The 18,209-nt window shown below is 42.3% G+C and overlaps 1 protein-coding gene across 2 annotated transcripts in view; it reads left to right on the forward strand.

Annotated features, from left to right (window-relative positions):
- The window catches only part of PUS10 (pseudouridine synthase 10), a 112,342-nt gene that overhangs the window by 43,681 nt on the left and 50,452 nt on the right, over positions 1 to 18,209 (forward strand). For both annotated transcript variants that reach the window (XM_030196185.1, XM_030196186.1), the window contains exons 5-8: positions 3,772 to 3,806; positions 8,199 to 8,310; positions 11,126 to 11,187; positions 14,501 to 14,546. In XM_030196185.1, the coding sequence (XP_030052045.1) occupies positions 3,772 to 3,806; positions 8,199 to 8,310; positions 11,126 to 11,187; positions 14,501 to 14,546 (255 nt within the window). The remainder of the gene's footprint in view (positions 1 to 3,771; positions 3,807 to 8,198; positions 8,311 to 11,125; positions 11,188 to 14,500; positions 14,547 to 18,209) is intronic.

Here is an 18,209-nt window from a genome sequence, read left to right on the forward strand (position 1 = left end):
ATCTTGTAATCATTGGGCCTAAAAAAACCTCATAATTCTATTATGACCAAAAAAGCATATTTTTATTAAATACTTAGGGACAGATATTCAAAGCAATTTAAAGAACCAGAGATGAATTCTGGCCATTTAAATTGCGTGTCTGGGGCTAACCAGGCATATTTAGCTGTACTTAACCGGACAGTGCCACTGAAAAGGCCCAGTCAGCACTTAACCAGCTAGGATAAAAACATAAATAGGATTGCATAAAACACAGTCCTATATTTATGCGGTTCACCATAGCTGCTTACGTACTACTACTACTACTTAACATTTCTAAAGCGCTACTAGGGTTACGCAGCGCTGTACAATTTAACATGGAAGGTGCTGAATATTTCTCTTAACTAGCTGTCTTTTTGCTGCCAGCATCTGTCAGATCCTGGACATGACCCAGCTTTGAATTTATGGGGATAACGCCGTCAGCTGCCGGTAAAACACTGAGTGCTGCTGGCCAACTATCTGCCCGTTAAAGAATACTCATAAACAGGAATCCCGAGACTGACTTTATCCTTCATTTTTCTACTGTATTATTCTGAAGAGTTGGGAAAAGAGCTTTATTTTCAGTTTGTTCCTGAGGTACAGGGAGATGAGAGAGCAGTTTTCAAAGCTTTTCCTGCAGGCAAACAGCCATGTACCTGTGGAAAAGCCCCACTGAATACTGTTCCTTTCCCACTTCATTCTGGATAAAAATGCCCACAGTGTGAACAGTGCAGGTACTATCACCTGAGTCCAGAAAGGGGCAGACCCAGGGCAAAGAGAGGCTAGGAGAGGGGAAAGCACACACAGGGCTGTCTAGCAGGTGTAAATGCATGTGGCTACATGGAACTTTTTGTTCTCTGTCTCCCTCTACAAGTGGGGCGGGCAAGCATTTTTGACACAGGGTCCTATTGTTGCGCTCTCTTGTACCAAGGGCCAGGGAGGGGACTCCTTAGAAGAGCTCAGAGAGGGAGGGGGAGAATTCTCTTAGAGCTCCACCGTGGGTGCAGAGGTTTCCTTCATTCAGAACACCATTCATGCTGTTTACCCAGAACACAGTTTATACTCCCAGGCTGCATAACAAAAAAAAAAAAAAAAAGAGGAAGAGAGAGAGAAAACAAATAACCTAAGGCTTTGCAATGCTTATCATATTCATCAGAATTGTAGCAGTTGTATTTTGTAGCCTGAAAGTATAATATAAAAGCCACCGACCCCTGCATTCTCATTAGCCAGATCCCAGCATCCATTTCTCATCCCCAGCCAAACCCCAACAATCTTCTCTTTCCAAATTCCAGTATTGCCCCCTCCCTGTGGCTTCCTCCCTTCCAGCCCAAACAGCTATCCTTGGCTGCAGCTGTGGGACTACTGCTGACTCCTCCTTTTTCTGCTATGGTGGCAGTTGGCTTCCTTCAGTTCCTGCTGTGGGGCTGCAGCTAACTTTCCTTCCATTTTATGTCCCTGATGACTGGCTTTTCAAATCCCCTCCTTCTGAGTGTGGCAGCTGGCTCTTCCTCCATGGGGCGGAACCTGGAAATTCCTTATCTTGAGTTCCAGTAGTAATTGTCTCCTCCTGCCTAGCAGGGAAACAAGGACGCCATAGCTCCACAGCTTCCCCTGCTGACCTCATCATCAGAGGCTTGAGATATCGGGCCTTTCATGGTGACATCAACAAGGACAGTCACAGAGTATTTATTCAACTAAGTGATTTTTAAGGATGAGGGAAACCCCCTTCCCTTTCAGGTCTCTCCCATCCAAATATAAACTGAAACTAGAAATATGCCTGAAGAGCTTTAAACATGATTCAGTGTGTAACTTTACATGGCAACACAGTAAATGATGCTGACAGCCTAGGGTTGGGCACTCAGAAATGTTTCATTCATGTTTGTTTGGGTTTTGTTTTTGGTTTTTTTTTTGGGGGGGGGGGGGTTTCTGGAAATGAATGTTGTTAAGAGTATGGCCTTTCTTAAAGATGCACGCTATTTGCATATCCTGCACACTGTTTCCCGTTATTGTGCACATGCTCAAATCAGTACACATTCACTCTTAACAGTGAACGACATTCGTTTGAAATGACTGCCCATCCCTAATAATGACTAAAGTAGCCTGTCTGGTCTGTCCAGTGAGGTAGGTAGGGCTGTACCTGCTGCTCCATGCAGAACCTTGTGCTATAAAGACTACCTCTACTTTAGGAAGCAGGTGAAAGCTTGGCTCTTCAACCAAGCCTTTAATGGAAGAAGTAACTAACTTGTTAGTCTCACTCACACACACAAGGATTGACTCGGGTGCACATACTGCAGCGGGACATGTTTATCCACTCCTACCCTAGCTGAGATAATATTTAACCATCTCTCTGACCTCACGTGCAACTTTCTTCAAATCAGTCACCTTACATTCTAATCCTTCCTACTTTCTTACTCATCTATATGTTACAACTTTGCCTTACCCCCTCACTACCAATTATAATGTTCTAGTGCATATTGTGTTGTCATTGTAAGTAGTATACCATGCCATACTTTGTATTGTTGTTCAAATGTTTTTACTGCTGTAATTGCCTACTGCTCATGTTTGGTCTATTCTTACTGTACACCACCTTGAGTGAGATCCTTCAAAAAGGTGGTAAATAAATCCTAATAATAAATAAAGGTGAGAGAAGTTATTAGGTCTTCACTATCTCCCTTGTTTAATGTTATGGTACTTTCTGGAGTGGTTTTTGTATGTGTTAAGTGCAGTCTTGCTTCTCTGAAACTTTGTGGGCTTGCTTTGCTGAGCTCACAGCATTCTCGGACTTTCCCTGCTTTGTCCAATCTGTGTTCAGTGTTGTTCTTTTCTGCTTACCTACATCTGCTGTAGATATCTCTTGGATATTTCATGCACCCTTCATCTCCGCCTTTTGGGATTTCCCCTGTTTCCATTGAGTTTCCACTGAAAAATATGTTCTCTTATATGAGACACACATGGGTGAATATGCACAAGCTTGAAATGTGTGAACAGTAGTGTCAATTGTCTGGACTTCAGCCCTAGCTACGTTTTATTGGCTCATCTTTGAATTCAGTTACCTTTTACAAAACATATCCAAATATATAACCACTTGAATCAATAATAACAACTGTGCATACTGGATCTGATGGCTTGAGGCCTCCCCTTAGGGTGTTTAAATACCTTTAATAAAAGGAGACTAGATGACATAAGCCTGACAACATCTGGGAACTATAGACCACAAAAAGCTCATTAAGCATAGGCCAATGATATCTTTATGGAGGGCCTGCCCAGGTCATGACCCCATTCAAGGTCACGATCCACAGTCTGGGAAGCCCTACTGTAGACGAAACAAGGAGGAAAGTGGAGCACAGGAAGAGGCGGGTGCTGACCTCTACACAGAAGACCATCATGAGCTGACGACCTTGAAAGAACAGCATGAGTGATTGAGGATGAGGGTGGGCGTGAGAACTGAGGTGGGGAGGGAACTTCTGTAGGTGTGCTCTGCTATGTTTTACATGGTTTCCTTTAGAAAATAATGATAGTTAAATAAAACTACTAGCAAAGGTAAGTAGATTTCCATGCATTAGAACAGTGATGCCAGGTTGGCTGGACTTTGATTAAGGTGACTTGTAGTCAAGCATTTGCAAGTAAACATTCTGGTTTATGAAAACCTGTGTGAAATGTTTAGTCACTTTGCAAAGCTTTCAGTTTTGATTGATTTCACTTGTTTGTGTTTTCTCTTCCCTTTTTTCCTCTCTGGGTGTGACTAATGACCTGCAGCATGCAGCGTGGTTGCTGGTAAGACAGGAAATGGGGTGAGTAATTTGGGTAGGGAATTTTTCTACCACAATTCTACTATAACCTCCTTGATTTAATATCCTTTCACATTTTTCCCCCAAAGATGGGAATGAGGGATGGTGCTTGCCTCTGTTGAATGTGGGTGAAATTTAAGCTTCTGTGTAAGTAGAATTTAAAGCCGAAGTACTAGCAAATGTTTTTAAAGAGATCCCAATCCAGTACAAAGTAAAAAAAAGAGTGATTCCAGTTCTTGTACACTGCATGTCTGACAATATTCCCCATTCCTTTCTGTGCTTTTTTTTTTAATGCGTGTCGTGAACGATGACAAGTATTTAAATGTGTGGAAATTCCTCCTCCTCCTCAGAACCTTCATGCAGACATAGTGCTTATTCAATTAAAGCAGGGATTCCCAATCTTCTCAGATGTGTGGATCCTTCCAAAAGTTTCATGTGTCCTCAGCTTGTCCCCACTGCTCTTTTCTACCTCCTAATCCATCTCCCTCATTCTTTTCCACCTCCAGCCCCAGCCTTTTTCTGTGAGTCCTTCGTCTACCTCTTAACCCATCCCAGCTAGTCTGTGTGTGTATCTTCCGCCAGTCCATTCTCTCCGGGGTCCCTTTCCCTCAGGTCATCAACCCCACTCTCAACCCTAAGTCCTTTCCCGTTACTCTCTCCCTCTTTCTTCACCTTAGTGCCGCTGGCCCCAGTGGTCTTGCACATGTGAATCAGAACTATCACTGTGGATATCTAGGGCGAAGAGCCTTTAGGGCTTTGTATTTTTCTGTGCTGGGTTAGCATGGTCAGAAGAGAGGAGAAATTGAAGACTTCTCCAGTTCAGAGCCCTATAAAATCTAACCATCGAGGATAAGCTGGGAGATGAAATGATCAGTCCTCATCCCCCTTCCGAGTGACATCACTTTAGGGCCCAATATGGAGACTTCTTTGAGTCCTGTCTTTTGTGCCCCACCTACCATGCCAGGAAGCAGTTCAGTCATAACTTCCAGTCTTGTGGTTACCCCTGTGCAGGGTTCAGGTATCAGTAGCAGGGAAAAGCAAAGTACATGAGTATTGCCATACTGGGACAGACCAAAGGTCCATCAAGCCCAGCATCCTGTTTCCAACAGTGGCCAATCCAGGTCACAAATACCTGGCAAGATCCCAAAAAAGTACAAAACATTGTATGCTGCTTATCCATGATATAAGCAGTGGATTTTCCCCAAGTCCATTTTAATAATGGTCAATGGACTTTTCCTTTACGAAGCCGTCCAAACCTTTTTATTAAATCCCTCTAAGCTAACTGCCTTTACCATATTCTCTGGCAACGAATTCCAGAGTTTAATTACACGTTGAGTGAAGAAAGATTTTCTCCAATTCGTTTTGTATTTACTACTTTGTAGCTTAATTGAATGCCCCCTACTCCTAGTATTTTTGGAAAAAAATAAACAGATGCTTCACGTCTACCCATTCCACTCCACTCATTATTTTATAGACCTTTATCATATCTCCCCTCAGCCGTCTTTTCTCCAAGCTGAAGAGCCGTAGCCGCTTTAGCCTTTCCTCATAGGGAAGTCGTCCCATCCCCTTTATCATTTTTGTCACCCTTCTCAGTACCTTTTCTAATTCCACTATATCTTTTTTGAGATGTGGTGACCAGAATTGAACACAATATTTGAGGTGTGGTCGCACCATGGAGCGATACAAAGGCATTATAACGTCCTCATTTTTGTTTTCCATTCCTTTCCTAATAATACCTAACATTCTATTTGCCTGTTGTTGACTATCACAGATAAACTGGGCAGAGCAAACTTGGAAAGTATTGAATTTTGACATAGTTAATACAGAGCATGGGGTGAAACTTGTATTGTTAGAGGGTTCATTTCCTTATACCGTTGTATATCGAGTATCCATCTCCCTATTGTTCTTTTTTAATATATTTTAAATCATGTCTTTTAAAGAAATATTTGATTCATAATACAGATTGAGTTTTGTTTTTCTGGCTTTCTTGGTTTAACTTGCCTAGGACCTTTTGGAATAAGATGAGACTTAAATCCAAAGTTTAGATGAGATTTGACTAGATGGAGAAGTTGGTGAATTTTTCTGCATACCCCTGGAGTTAGAACCCCTGCAGGCAATTACATTTTTGGGCAGTGGAATTAGGGCAAGGGGATTTCTCAAATTCCCTCTCTAAGGAGGTTTCAAATATAAAATTATGGAAGACAATCTCCCAGCTGGAAACAAATCCATCCAACTGTTCATTCAGGTTATGCTCTACTGTGGTCCATGAGAAATGTTCCAGTGCAGAGGAAGCTAGTTAAAGGTAGTGCTCTTTTACAAACTAAGGGGCCCTTTTGCTAAAAAGCATTAGAAAATGGGCTTAGCACGTTTTAATGCAGGACTTTACTGCACGCTAAGCCCTTTTCTAATGCGGCCTTAATTAAGGCATTTTTCAAAGTTTTTTTAGTGCAAGTTACCTGAAAAAAAGTTAATGCGGGAGCACTTACCGCTTCCTATTTAGGGGGTGCTAAGTGTTTCCCTGTTAAGCCTGTGTGATTTGGTGAGCGCACGCTAATTCGAATGCATTAAGGGAGTCTTTTACAAAGGTGCACTAGCGTTTTTAGCACATGCCAAACGCTGGAGACGCCCATATGAATAATATGGGCGTCTCTAGTTTTTAGCGCACACTTATTTGTAGCGCACGCTAAAAACGCTAGTGCGCCTTTATAAAAGGAGCCCTGACTGAATAATTCTTCCACGCCCATTACTTGCCCACACCATGCTCCCTCCGAAAAATATTTCAAAGAATATAAATAACCCACGTTTAATGCTTTAATGTGTTTTGTGGCAAGTCTTTTCCTACACCCTAAGGGCACGTTAAGACTTAACACTCTTTAGTAAAAGGGCCCAAAAGGTAACTAATTTAGAGAATGTGACTCAATATAATACCTTTCGTTTTCTCAGTTTTCTTGGAAATAAATTGATTTCTTTCAGTGAGATAATTTTTACACAGTGTCTTTTTGCCTGATCGAGTCCTCCTGTTACTTTAGGCTTCCATCTCATTCGGAACTGGCCTATATTGAGCATTGCTGGTGTGAGCCTTAATTTGAAAGTACCCACACATTTTCCCCTTGTTTTCTGTCCCCTTGCAACATGTAACTTAAGTTGGCTCTTTATTTTGTAGCTCCAAAACTTTGGAACGATCTTCCATTTGAGATTTGTTTTGTTTTCATTCACTACGTTTATAGTTTAACATTTTTATTGAAGACTAACCAATAACAACAATACATGAAACCAGCGATGTACAATCATATCTTATCACATAATAGGAGAATAGTAATATCCGTCATCGAACTTTTATAAGGGTATCCCTTTATTTATCCAGAACCCCCCAGTGTACCACCCATAGGTGGTACACTGGGGGGTTTAGTAAGTTATTTATAGATACCCCAGGCCTTATGAAACATTTGCACAGTCTCATCTCTCCCCTCCCTCCCTACCCAATCATGTATTTCACTACCCCCCTTTCTACCTTCTCTTCCCCCTTAAGTCGAACTTCCTCACTACTCATCTCCCAAAGCCAACATCTAATGGTCCCCAAAGCTATAGGAGCCTGAACTCTTATAGCCCCAAAGCAATTCATTCACTAAGTTTAAAACTCTAACGAAAACCCCATTTATTTCACCGTTCGTTCGGTGCATTGCTGGGGATATGTTGGCAGTAGGTCGGGTTAACAACTGTCGTGTGTTGTTTGATTTATTTTTATTTACTGTTTAGTCTTCTTTCGATTGTCATATTGTCGTGTGTATTTGTACTTTACTTTTTTCTCTTTACAAATTGGCGTTCCTTTCTACCTATGGTGTTTTTAACTGGATTGTAAACTGCTGTGATCCGCTAGTTGGAAATTGCAGTATATCAAGTATTTTAATAAATAGAAACACAGAGGTCTAATGAGTGGGACACCCACCTCTGGAGCATCTATGTTCTCCACCAGCCCCAGGAGCAGTCCCGACCTAGTCTGGTCCGGGTTCTTTGTGCAGCAGGTCCCTCTCTCTGGAAGCATTTAAAATCTTGAAAGCATTTTTATTTCAGGATGCATTTGGTACTTAACAGAGTAGGAAGGAAAATAGCAAAGAACTCTTCGGTTTAGCTGGTGCATGGACCTTTACAGCATCACTCTTTACTTTCTACTAATCCTTTAGCGATGTAACTTTGTTTCTTCTTTTTTTTTTATTTCTTATCTCTTATTTCATGTTGTGCTACATTTGTAAACCACTCTGATAGATTGTCCAAACAGTGGTATATCAAACAAACTAAACTAAATTAAAGTTAGTATTGATGCTTCTATCATTGCGCTTCGCTGAATAAATCTTTTAGGGACAATTTCTGCCATTTCTTATTTTGTTTGCAATTCAGAAAGCAGGGCCTTTCCTTGGAAAAAGATGACATGGTGCAGCTGAAAGAAGCCTACAAGTGGATTATTCATCCCCTGTTTTCAGAGGAACTGGGTGTTCAGATCGATGGCAAGGTATTGCACCCTGAAATATGTATGTAACATGCTTTTGTTCCTGGGCAGGCTGGAGCTGTTAGAGAAAACAAGTATGTTTGAGGTGGAAAACTGGCTCCCAAAACAATCTTATCTGTCTTACCATTATATTACATTGTGATGAAATAGAAAAAATTGGTGTTTCTGTCATTAAAAAACAAAACAAACATATTTTTGAGCATATAAGCCATAGTTTACACTTTTTTCCCCTTTTTAATTAAAAACATATATTTATTGATTAGGATTTATATACTGCCTTTTTGAAGGAATTCACTCAAGGTGGTGTACAGTAAGAATACATCAAATATGAGCAATAAACAATGCAGTAAAAATATTCAAATAACAATACAAAATATGGTGTAGTATATTACTTACAGTGCCAACACAATACATAATAGAACATTTTAATTGACAGTGTAGGGTTTAAGCAAAGATTTAACCAAATTACTTAACAGATAATTGACACTTGACCAGTACACCTGGGACCTGATAGAATGGTGCTTGATAAATGGTGTTATTGTATATAACACAGTTATAGCCCCCAGTTTCTTACCTCACACTTTTCACACCTAAGCTTTGTGTTGCACTTTTGCCCAGGTATAGTTCCTGTCTGAGCTCTGATTTCACAAGTGTAGCCACGGGGGACCTTGTGGGTCTGGCCCCCCTCCAAACCTGCACTTACATGACATGTTGACATGTGGGAATGGCAGGCAGGCAAAGTTCCCCTACCCTAAGAAATTCACTGCTGAGTCCCTCCCCTACTCCTTGCGCTGCTGCAGTAACATGGAAGTTGATGGCTTGTGTCCAGCTGCCAACACCAGGACTCCTTGCACGTTCTATGCTCCTGGGCATTAGAGGACAGTACTTCCGAAATGATCAAATGGAAAGTTCTCAGAACAAGAAGAGAAAAACATAATTCACACAAAGCTGGCTGCCCTCGACTTGCTCAAAAGTGGGGAAAAAACAGGCTGACTTTTGTTGTTAAATGGGCGTGGGTGAATCCACCTTGAGTGGCTGGATAAAAAAGGAAGCATCACTGAGACAAGCAACAAGTGATTTTTATGCTACAGAAGATCTCCAGAGAAAAATTGTTAAAACAGTAAATGATGGTCCACTGGATAAAGCTGTGTTCACTTGGTTTACCCAAGAACGTGCAGAAGGACTACCTATCTCTGGAGAAACCATCAGATGCCAACCTGAAAAACTGAAGAAATTCGACATGGTAAATTATTTGTTTTCTGGTTTACAGTTTATTAAACGTTTATACAATAAAAGTTGATCGATCAATTGATATGATTTGTCTGTCAAAGTACTGTACTGGTGATTTGATACAGTGTGGACACAATGCAGGCAGATATATTGGACCCTGAGACCCGCATTATATCAGGTCCCACCTGTAACAGACATTTTTCGAAGGCAAGCAAACCATATTCTAACCTGTGGGTGAAGTCATCCTCATCGTCCAGTGTGGAGCATAAATAGAGCTAATACCGCTTTAAGAACACGCGCAGCGTCCCCACCGTGCATATATGCGAGTGCCTTCTCACCTGCCATGAGAGTGCGGGACCATCAGTCTCTTCTCATTCGTTGTGAGGACAGGATGCATTTTCCGTGGCTCCCCACACCGTCTGGTGCATGAGCGATTTTTCAGAGCATGTATTGCCTTCCTAAGGGATTTTTCTTCTGCCTTTTGTCCTGTTTTTTTTTTTTTTTCACCTTATTTTTGGTCCCTTATTGGTTTAGTTTTTTTTCCACTTTTAAGTTTCCTTGTCGTCCCCCCCCCCCCCCCCCCCCCTATTCTTGAGGTTGGGACTCATCCCTCTAATTTTTTTGGGTGCTTTGCCCCTTTTTCTTTTGGTGCCATCAAGCTGTTTGATTTGGCCACAGCTGTTTTACGTTCCATGTCATCGAAGGTTCCAGCTTTAAGCGCTGTATCTGGTGCAATAGGACCATCTCTGGCAAAGACATTAATTCCTGGTGTCTTCAGTGTTTGGGGCCTGAACATATCCCTTCCAGCTGTGTTCTGTAGCTTTGTATGAAGAAAAGAACCCAGCTGGCCAGAGAGGCTCAGCGAGATAAACTTTTTGGAGCTCAGTCCGAATCCTCAACGTCTGCATCGGCATCAACAGCAAGAGTTGCATCAGTCCTTATGGCTGCTAGGCCTGTCTCTGACACTTTGAGTGGACATGTATCGTGGGTCTCCACCTGCCTCGATGCTGAGGGCTGTGCAGGGCCCCAGGACCGGTCAGCATCAGACCTGACCCCGAGGTGATGTGAGGATTCAACGTTATCTTTGTTGGCACCAAAGAGCGTGGATGGCCAGCATTGGGTGAAGGTCAAGAAGTATCAGCATCAGTCCCCCTCAACTCATGGTGCCGAGAGCTCTGGGGCACTGAGGGAACCCCCACAAACAGTTGCCTGAGTTAAAACCCAAGCTGCTGCGAATACAGCCTAGGAAATCTGGGATGCATACAAACTGTGAGCAAAGTCAGAATCCATAAGAAACCTTCTCATCTTCCACAGTTGACGGGGGTGTAAAAAATGTGGACTAATGACAAACACAATTTGCAGCTTCATAGATAGCAAACCATCTAATTTCACACCAGGGCCTCATACCTAATCTCCCGCCTCAATTACTAGGCCCTGCCAAGATAAGTCAGGACACTCCCAATCCTTTGAAAGTTTCGGAACCCACATGATCTCTGTTTTTTGCACATTAAGAATTATCTTATTGTCAGCAACCATTCATATTGGCTTTCAAGTAAATTATTTTTTTTATTTGTGTTTGTCTTTTCAGAGCTTATTTGAAGTGAGTGTGGTGTTTTCTCACCCTGAAACAGATCGGGATTGCCACTTCCTGTAAGCTGCATCGTGGATAAAGGTTTTCTCTAAATTAAAAAACAAACAAACAAACTACACATCCCTTTCAGTCTTCAGTTGAACTGCTTTTAGTTTTCTTGAGGCCAAACACCTATCAGAATTTTCAAGTTTGTTTGGGTTTTGAACCACACTTTTTGAGGGTTATGATAGCTTCTGGTGGACCAGTAAGAGAATTATCTGGAGATGCTTAATGTATATGAGCTCTAGGGATCAAAAGGGATCCTTCTTCTTCTCTCCTAACCTCTTCTTCAGAAGAAGGGGGTCCTTTTGTGTTCCTGAAGGCTCACCTTCGGATATTCATTCTTGTAGTCCCTCAGAAGATACAACATTCCAACCTGCAGATTTTTTTCAGTCAATATGACTACCATAACTTTGTAGTATTAGTTACATGTAACTTGGCGTCTTCACATCTAAAGATGCACAGTGCATGAGCCTTCTGATTCCTGAGCTCATCATGATACACCCATGCCTAGCACAAGGCACAAAAAAACAGTGGAGACCGAGAAAGCACCAAACAACTAGTAGTGACAGTCAGATCTTTAATTATTCCAAATTGGATAATATCTTCAAATAGACTCGACACAGGCCGTGCTTCAGCTATATAGCCTGCATTAGGAGTCTGAATATATTCAAAATATCTGCGCAAATTGCATAAACAGTCTTCAGAAAGCCCTTACATAAAATATAGGGCAAACTATATTGACATCCACCTACAAACTCAGCACACGGCCCGTATCGAGTCTATTTGAAGATATTATCCTGTTTGGAATAATTAAATAAAGAACTGACTGTCACCACTGGTTGTTTGGTGGTTCCTCAGTCTCCACTTTTTTTTGTGCCTTGTGCTGCATTTTTGGAGCATTTTTCTTCTGTTGCTGTGAAGCACACCCATGCTAGCATCAGAATAGGTTACAGCATAATAAGGTATCATTTATAGTGGGTAAACTGAATGCACTGGTTTCCTTTCTTCCATCAGGTACTGTGTTTGTCATGTAGGCAAGATTGAATCCATGATGTTTATGGTCCTGTTAGTTTGCTGATCTTACCCAAAAGAGCATTGTCAATGGCTGAAATATAAGTGGCAAAGACAAAATAGCTGGCTTCCTCGCACAAGAAGCAAACAGAAACACCAGTGAGGAAGTTCATAAAGGGAGGTTATGATATAAAAAGTCTTTAATAAATATATAAAAACAATGAAAAATAAAATGCAACATGGCCATGTTTCACCCAATGGCTACATCAGGGGTAATCGTAATGAAATACATAAAGATTAGTAATTAAAATCAATAAGATATCACAATCAATCATGAAATAAATATATACACATTTACATACCAAATACTCCTCTTTTTGGTTCCACTGAACATGTAGATCTCTGCATTTCTATAAAACTACAAAATGAACATAACATTGACGCATACAAGAATACATTATATATATATATATATATATATATAATGAAAAGGTAGCAAACTATCTCTACTTTCTTAGGAAGTCACATCAAATCTATAAAACTCAACAGATAGTCTGCTTGTTCATAATTAATAACATCTGCATGTCATTCAAACATTAAGCATACCTTCTAGGTATCTCATATATTGGTTTGGTAATGAGATTGGAGCATGATTCAGCTAGTATAATTTAGAGAGATACTGGATAACATAGTTTAGTTGTCTAATATGATGCAGTGATGATGGGAAGCAAAAAACAGTGAAGATGACAACAAATCCACTCGGTCAGTAAATGATGCTATAAAACTTTAAACAAAGTCACACACAACTCGACACTGACCTGTGTTTTGGCCACCTGGCCTGCATCAGGAGTTTAATGTTACTGATGGTATCAAATTCCTGTGTATGTCAAGTGCTTCTCCCCATTTGATGAGTTAATTTCTCTTTGCTTTTCTGTGTACGTTTTACCATGCTGGTGTAGGAAGGCACTTCCCATTCCCTGACTTCTGATGTGTGCACATGGCACTGAATTGTCTGAGTGTCAGGTGCACTGCAGCCGCTCTCCCTAACACATTACAAACTGTTATCTCGTTTTATCTTTTTACTAGTAAAAAAGGCCTGTTTCTGACACAAATAAAACGGGCGCTACAAGGTTTTCCTCGGAGTGTGTATGTTTGAGAGAGTGTGTATGAGAGTGACTGTGTGAGAGAGAGTGAATGTGCGAGTGTGTGTGTGTGTGACAGAGAGTGAGACAGACTGTGTGCGAGTGTGTGTGAGAGAGAGTGTGTGTGATTCTCCTCTCTCCCCTGCCCCCTCCAGCCACCCAGCGATTCTCTCTCTCCCCTGCCCCCCTCCAGCCACCCAGCGATTCTCCTCGCTCCCCTGATTACCTCCGTCGAAGCGGCCGCGGTATTGAAAGCCCAGCCTTCCCTTCGAGTTCGTTCCCTCAGTCCCGCCCTCACGGAAAGAGCTTGTTAAAATGTAAGCTGAAACCACCATCCACTGCTTAGTGAAGTGTAAGGTGAAATCTGTACACTGGTTGCCAAAATACAAGCTGGATTCACCAAATCCACTGCTTACTAAAGTGTAAACCAAAAACCAGAGCACTGTTTTCCAAACTGCAAACCAAAACCACCATCCACCAAAGTATAAACCAGAATGTGGACCTCCAAAGAGGTCTGACTCACTTTTCCTGGGCCGCTAGGTCCTCTTGAGGTCCCTTCTCCCTCAGGGTGAAATGGTTCCACGTCACCCACCCTTGTCCAGGTCACCTCAGGTAAGTCTAGGGCTTTAGTTCGGCCCTGAAAACCAATTGGTCCAACTCCTCCTCTCCGGGGGGTTTTAAATCAGTCCAAACTCTTGGCTCGTCCAAGTATGCAAATTCGCATGCAGCTCACTATTCCAGTCAATGTTATTTCTTCCACCAATTCTTCTCACGCTACTAATCCATTCCCCGCCTTTCAGGATTGGGTTATTCTGTCCTTGCACCTCCCACCAGACAGTAGAATGTATGTAGTGTGTACATGCATTCTACTGTCTGGCACATTTTTTATTTGATTTTTCCTTCAGGCTTGAGTTGGTTTTCATGTCTATGTAGCTTCAGGGATCCAGCTTATACAATATACAGACCCCTGAGGCAGGCGTGTGTACACCGAAACAAGGCCCGTGTCGGGTCACTTTCTGAATTAAAGGATAACATTTTTCTCAATCCTGAAGGCCCAGTGTTTGCTTTTCTTGTGTTTCTGTTGATTTTTGTATGCTGTTACCCTCTCTTTTATGATTCTGTCAAATTATCATCATTCTGGATACCAATTACTAAACAGTTTGCATTTTTATTTTAGGGCCACAGCCTGCCCAGACTGTTTCAGACCAACCAAAAACAAACAGGTGAGAATGCTTCATCATCGTATGAGTATTTTGTTGTTGTTGTTCATTTAGAGGCACTGCTGCAAAGTTACAGGTGCTTTCACTTTGAAAATAGCTTAAAGAAAAAATACCTGCAAACATAGAAAGAGAATGTGGTAGCAGATAATGACCGTAGAGCCTATCCACAAATGCTAGTATTTTCATACCAACCACTAAACCCTACAATTCCTTCCTTACCCTCAGAGATCCTCAGTGCTTGTCCCCATTCTTTCTTAAATTCAGATACCATCCTCATCTTCACCACCTCCACTGGAAAGCTGTTTACACATCCACCACCCTTTCTGTTACCCCTGAGTCTGCCCCCTTTCACCCTCATTCATTGAACATACTTTAAAGAGCGTCATTTCAATAGAAAGAGGCCTGCCTCCTGCGCGTTTACACCTTGGAGGTATTTATATGTCTCTGTCATATCTCCCCTCTCTCAACTTTTATCCAAATTGTATGTATTTTATGACAAAGACCACTGAGCATTTTAGTAGCTGGAACTACAGGTACTTTTTCCAAACAAAACAATGTTCATAGTTTGGAAAATGGAAAAATATGTGTGTTCTAGTGATTCCCACACATTGTGAAACTACATCTAGGCATTTGCGCACACACAGCGTGGGAATTTTCAAATGGTCCTTTTACCCATGTCAGTGGCTTTGAATTAGGAAGTTGCATGTCCTTTCCTGACTGCTCTGTCTTGCTGTCTCTTGTGTGTGGTTGTAGTGCAGCCTCCTCCTTCTTGCAGTGCAGATGGGGGCTCTGCATGTCAGGGTCACCTCTGGATTTGATATTCTGCTATGGGCTGGTGATTAGACAAGTGCTGTGTGACAGTGGCATACCTAGCATATTTGACACCCGGGGCCGATCATTTTTTAACACCCCCTCTTCTATATGAAAATATTATTTTTACTAATAATCCATGAGTCACACAACAAGGATGTACCTAGGAAAGGCAGCATCTTAAACATTGCAGTGAGCACTAGAACATCAATACACCCATTGTAAAACTAAACATTAGTAAAAATGATCCTGCCAACAGAAAATCATGTAGAACACAGATACATCCTCACCAACTATAGAATAAGTAACCACAAACTACAATAGAAATATGTAGACAAAAATTAAACTGAACTCCCAAGAGACCAGATTCCACATACAATGCAACGCCACAGAAACAGTGATGCATGTCCCTAGTACTGTGCAAAATATAAAGATAGCAAATGTAAATTTGAAAAAACTGAGAAATACCAATCACCAATTTACAAATTAAAAAATAGAAATAAAATAAAACAAAGAAAATAAGATAATACCATTTTATTGGACTAATACTTTTTCATTTAGCATTCAGAGGCCAAAACCTCCTTCCTCAGGTCAGTAGTGTATACTGCTGTTACGGTCCTGTCCTGACCTAACAAAACTGTATTAAAGTTAGTCCAACAAAAAGATCACTTTATTTTCATTTTCTATTTATCACCACAGCTACAATATTACTTTATTCTAAAGCAAATAAATCTTTTTTTTTTTCTGCTTTTGTTGTCTCTGGTTTCTGCTTTCCTCGTCTTCTCGTCACTCTCTCCCTTCCATCCAGCATCTGCTCTCTTTCTCTCTCCTTTTCATCCAGCTTTCTCTGCCCCTTCTATCCACTGTCTCCCTTTCCCCCATTCCATGTGGTGTCTGCCAGCTTTCTCTGCCCCTTCCATCCACTGCCTGCCTTTTCTTTCCCTTCTGCCTGTGTCTCCCTCTCTTCTTTTTACATATGCATTCCAGTATCTCTCCCCACCCTCCATATTTATTTCTCCTCTCTCTGTTCCCCATCCATGTCCATCTTCTGCTTACCTCCTGTTTGACATTTTTCTCTCCATGTCCACTGTCATTCCCTCTGACTCACTATCTCTCCTATCCATAACCTCCCCTGTCCCGTGTCCCTGTTCCACTCATATTCAGCATTTGCTCTCTGTGTTCCCATCCCTGTTCCCCCATGTTCAGCACCTGCCCTCTGTTTCCCCTTCCCCTTCTTTCTTCCTCTCTGCTGCACTCCCACTCCAGGGCCGGTATCTCTCTATCCTCTTCTCCCCACCCCCCTTTCCATTTGGTCTGCCTGGAATCACTGTCCCTCCATCCCCCCCCCCACCCCGATTAGTGTGGTATTGCACTCCCCCTCCCCACTCCACGCCCGCTCTGCTCCTGCATGCCTCCAAGCTTCCAGGCCTGCCAGCAGCATCTCAGCAATGAATGTGCTGCCTTCTGCCTGCCCCGGAAGCCTCCCCCGGAAGCTGTACAGAGAATGCATCCAGGGCTGGCCGAAGGCAGCGCTCACATTGCTGATGCTGCCAGGAGGCCTAGAAGTTTAAAGACCAGCAGAGTGGGGTGAGTGAGCAGGGGGGAGAGCGATACTGCACTAGTCGGGGGGGGGGGGGGGGGTGAGAGACACCAGGACACCCCATGCAGCAATGCACACAGCAACACCGCACCAGTTCACCCCCTAACGAGTTGCACCCGGGGCAGACCGCTCCCACCGCCCCGCCACTACTGTGTGAACTTGAGGATCCTGCTTCAATTTTGTAATGGCTCTCTTCCCCCTACTTACTGTAGGCCTCTCAGCAACTTCTTCAAAACACCGCTGTGCCAACTAGTGTAAAATGAAAATGTTCTGTGAACAAGATAGCACACGGGAGGCGATTCTGTAACCAGGCATTTTCAGTTATGCTTCCGGAGAGTACAGGAGAAACCTATGCTGTAAAGCAGAGGTTCTCAACCCAGTTCTCGGGACACAGCTGTCCAGTCAGGTTTTCAGGATACCCGCAATGAATATGCGTGAGAAAGATTTGCATGTTCTGTCTCCACAGGTGCTCTTTTTTACCGCGCTAGTAATAGGTGTCGCTACGGGGTGGCAAGAGCTACCCCAAAAAACTGTCTGGAGGCCTAGGGCTGACACCTCAGCGGCCTAAAGCTTGCAGGTTTGAAGATCCTTCAGCACTGTTCCACCTTCCGTTAAGAAATGGCTTAATGCTGACCTGTGAATCATCCACTGTGTGTTACCGTCCACACTGCAGAGCTGTGGAGGCTGCTGCTTTTATTGGCTTTGTCTTCTTCACCAGACATTGCTCTTAGTTGTCTCGGGCTCATTTTCAAAACCGAAAAATGTCTAAAAAGTGGCATAAAGCAACATTTGGACGTTTTTCTCACAAAAACGTCGAAATTAGTATTTTCAAAACCTATTTTTAGATGTTTTTCTATGAAGTCTGACAAGTACGTCCAAATCTCAAGGAGCCATAATGGAACAAAACAAAAACGTCCAGGACTAAAACTAAGTCGTTTTGAGCTAGACCTGTTTTTATAACAAATAAGGCACAAAACCAGATGACCACAGGACGGAATTAGGAGTAACCTCCCCTTATTCCCCTAGTAGTCACTAACCCCCTCCCACCCCCCAAAAATGTAATGAAAAACATTACTTGCCAGCCTCTATGCCAACCTCAGATGTTGTACTCAGGTCCATTAGAATAGCATGCAAGTCCCTGGAGTAGTCTACACTGAAATCTTCTGCTCAGTGTGCAGTGGCCAAAATAGCAAACAGGATACTAGGAATTATTAGGAAAGTGGAGGAGTGGCCTAGTGGTTAGGGTGGTGGACTTT

This window comes from Microcaecilia unicolor, chromosome 3, assembly GCF_901765095.1.
Source record: "Microcaecilia unicolor chromosome 3, aMicUni1.1, whole genome shotgun sequence".
Lineage (NCBI taxonomy): Eukaryota > Metazoa > Chordata > Amphibia > Gymnophiona > Siphonopidae > Microcaecilia > Microcaecilia unicolor.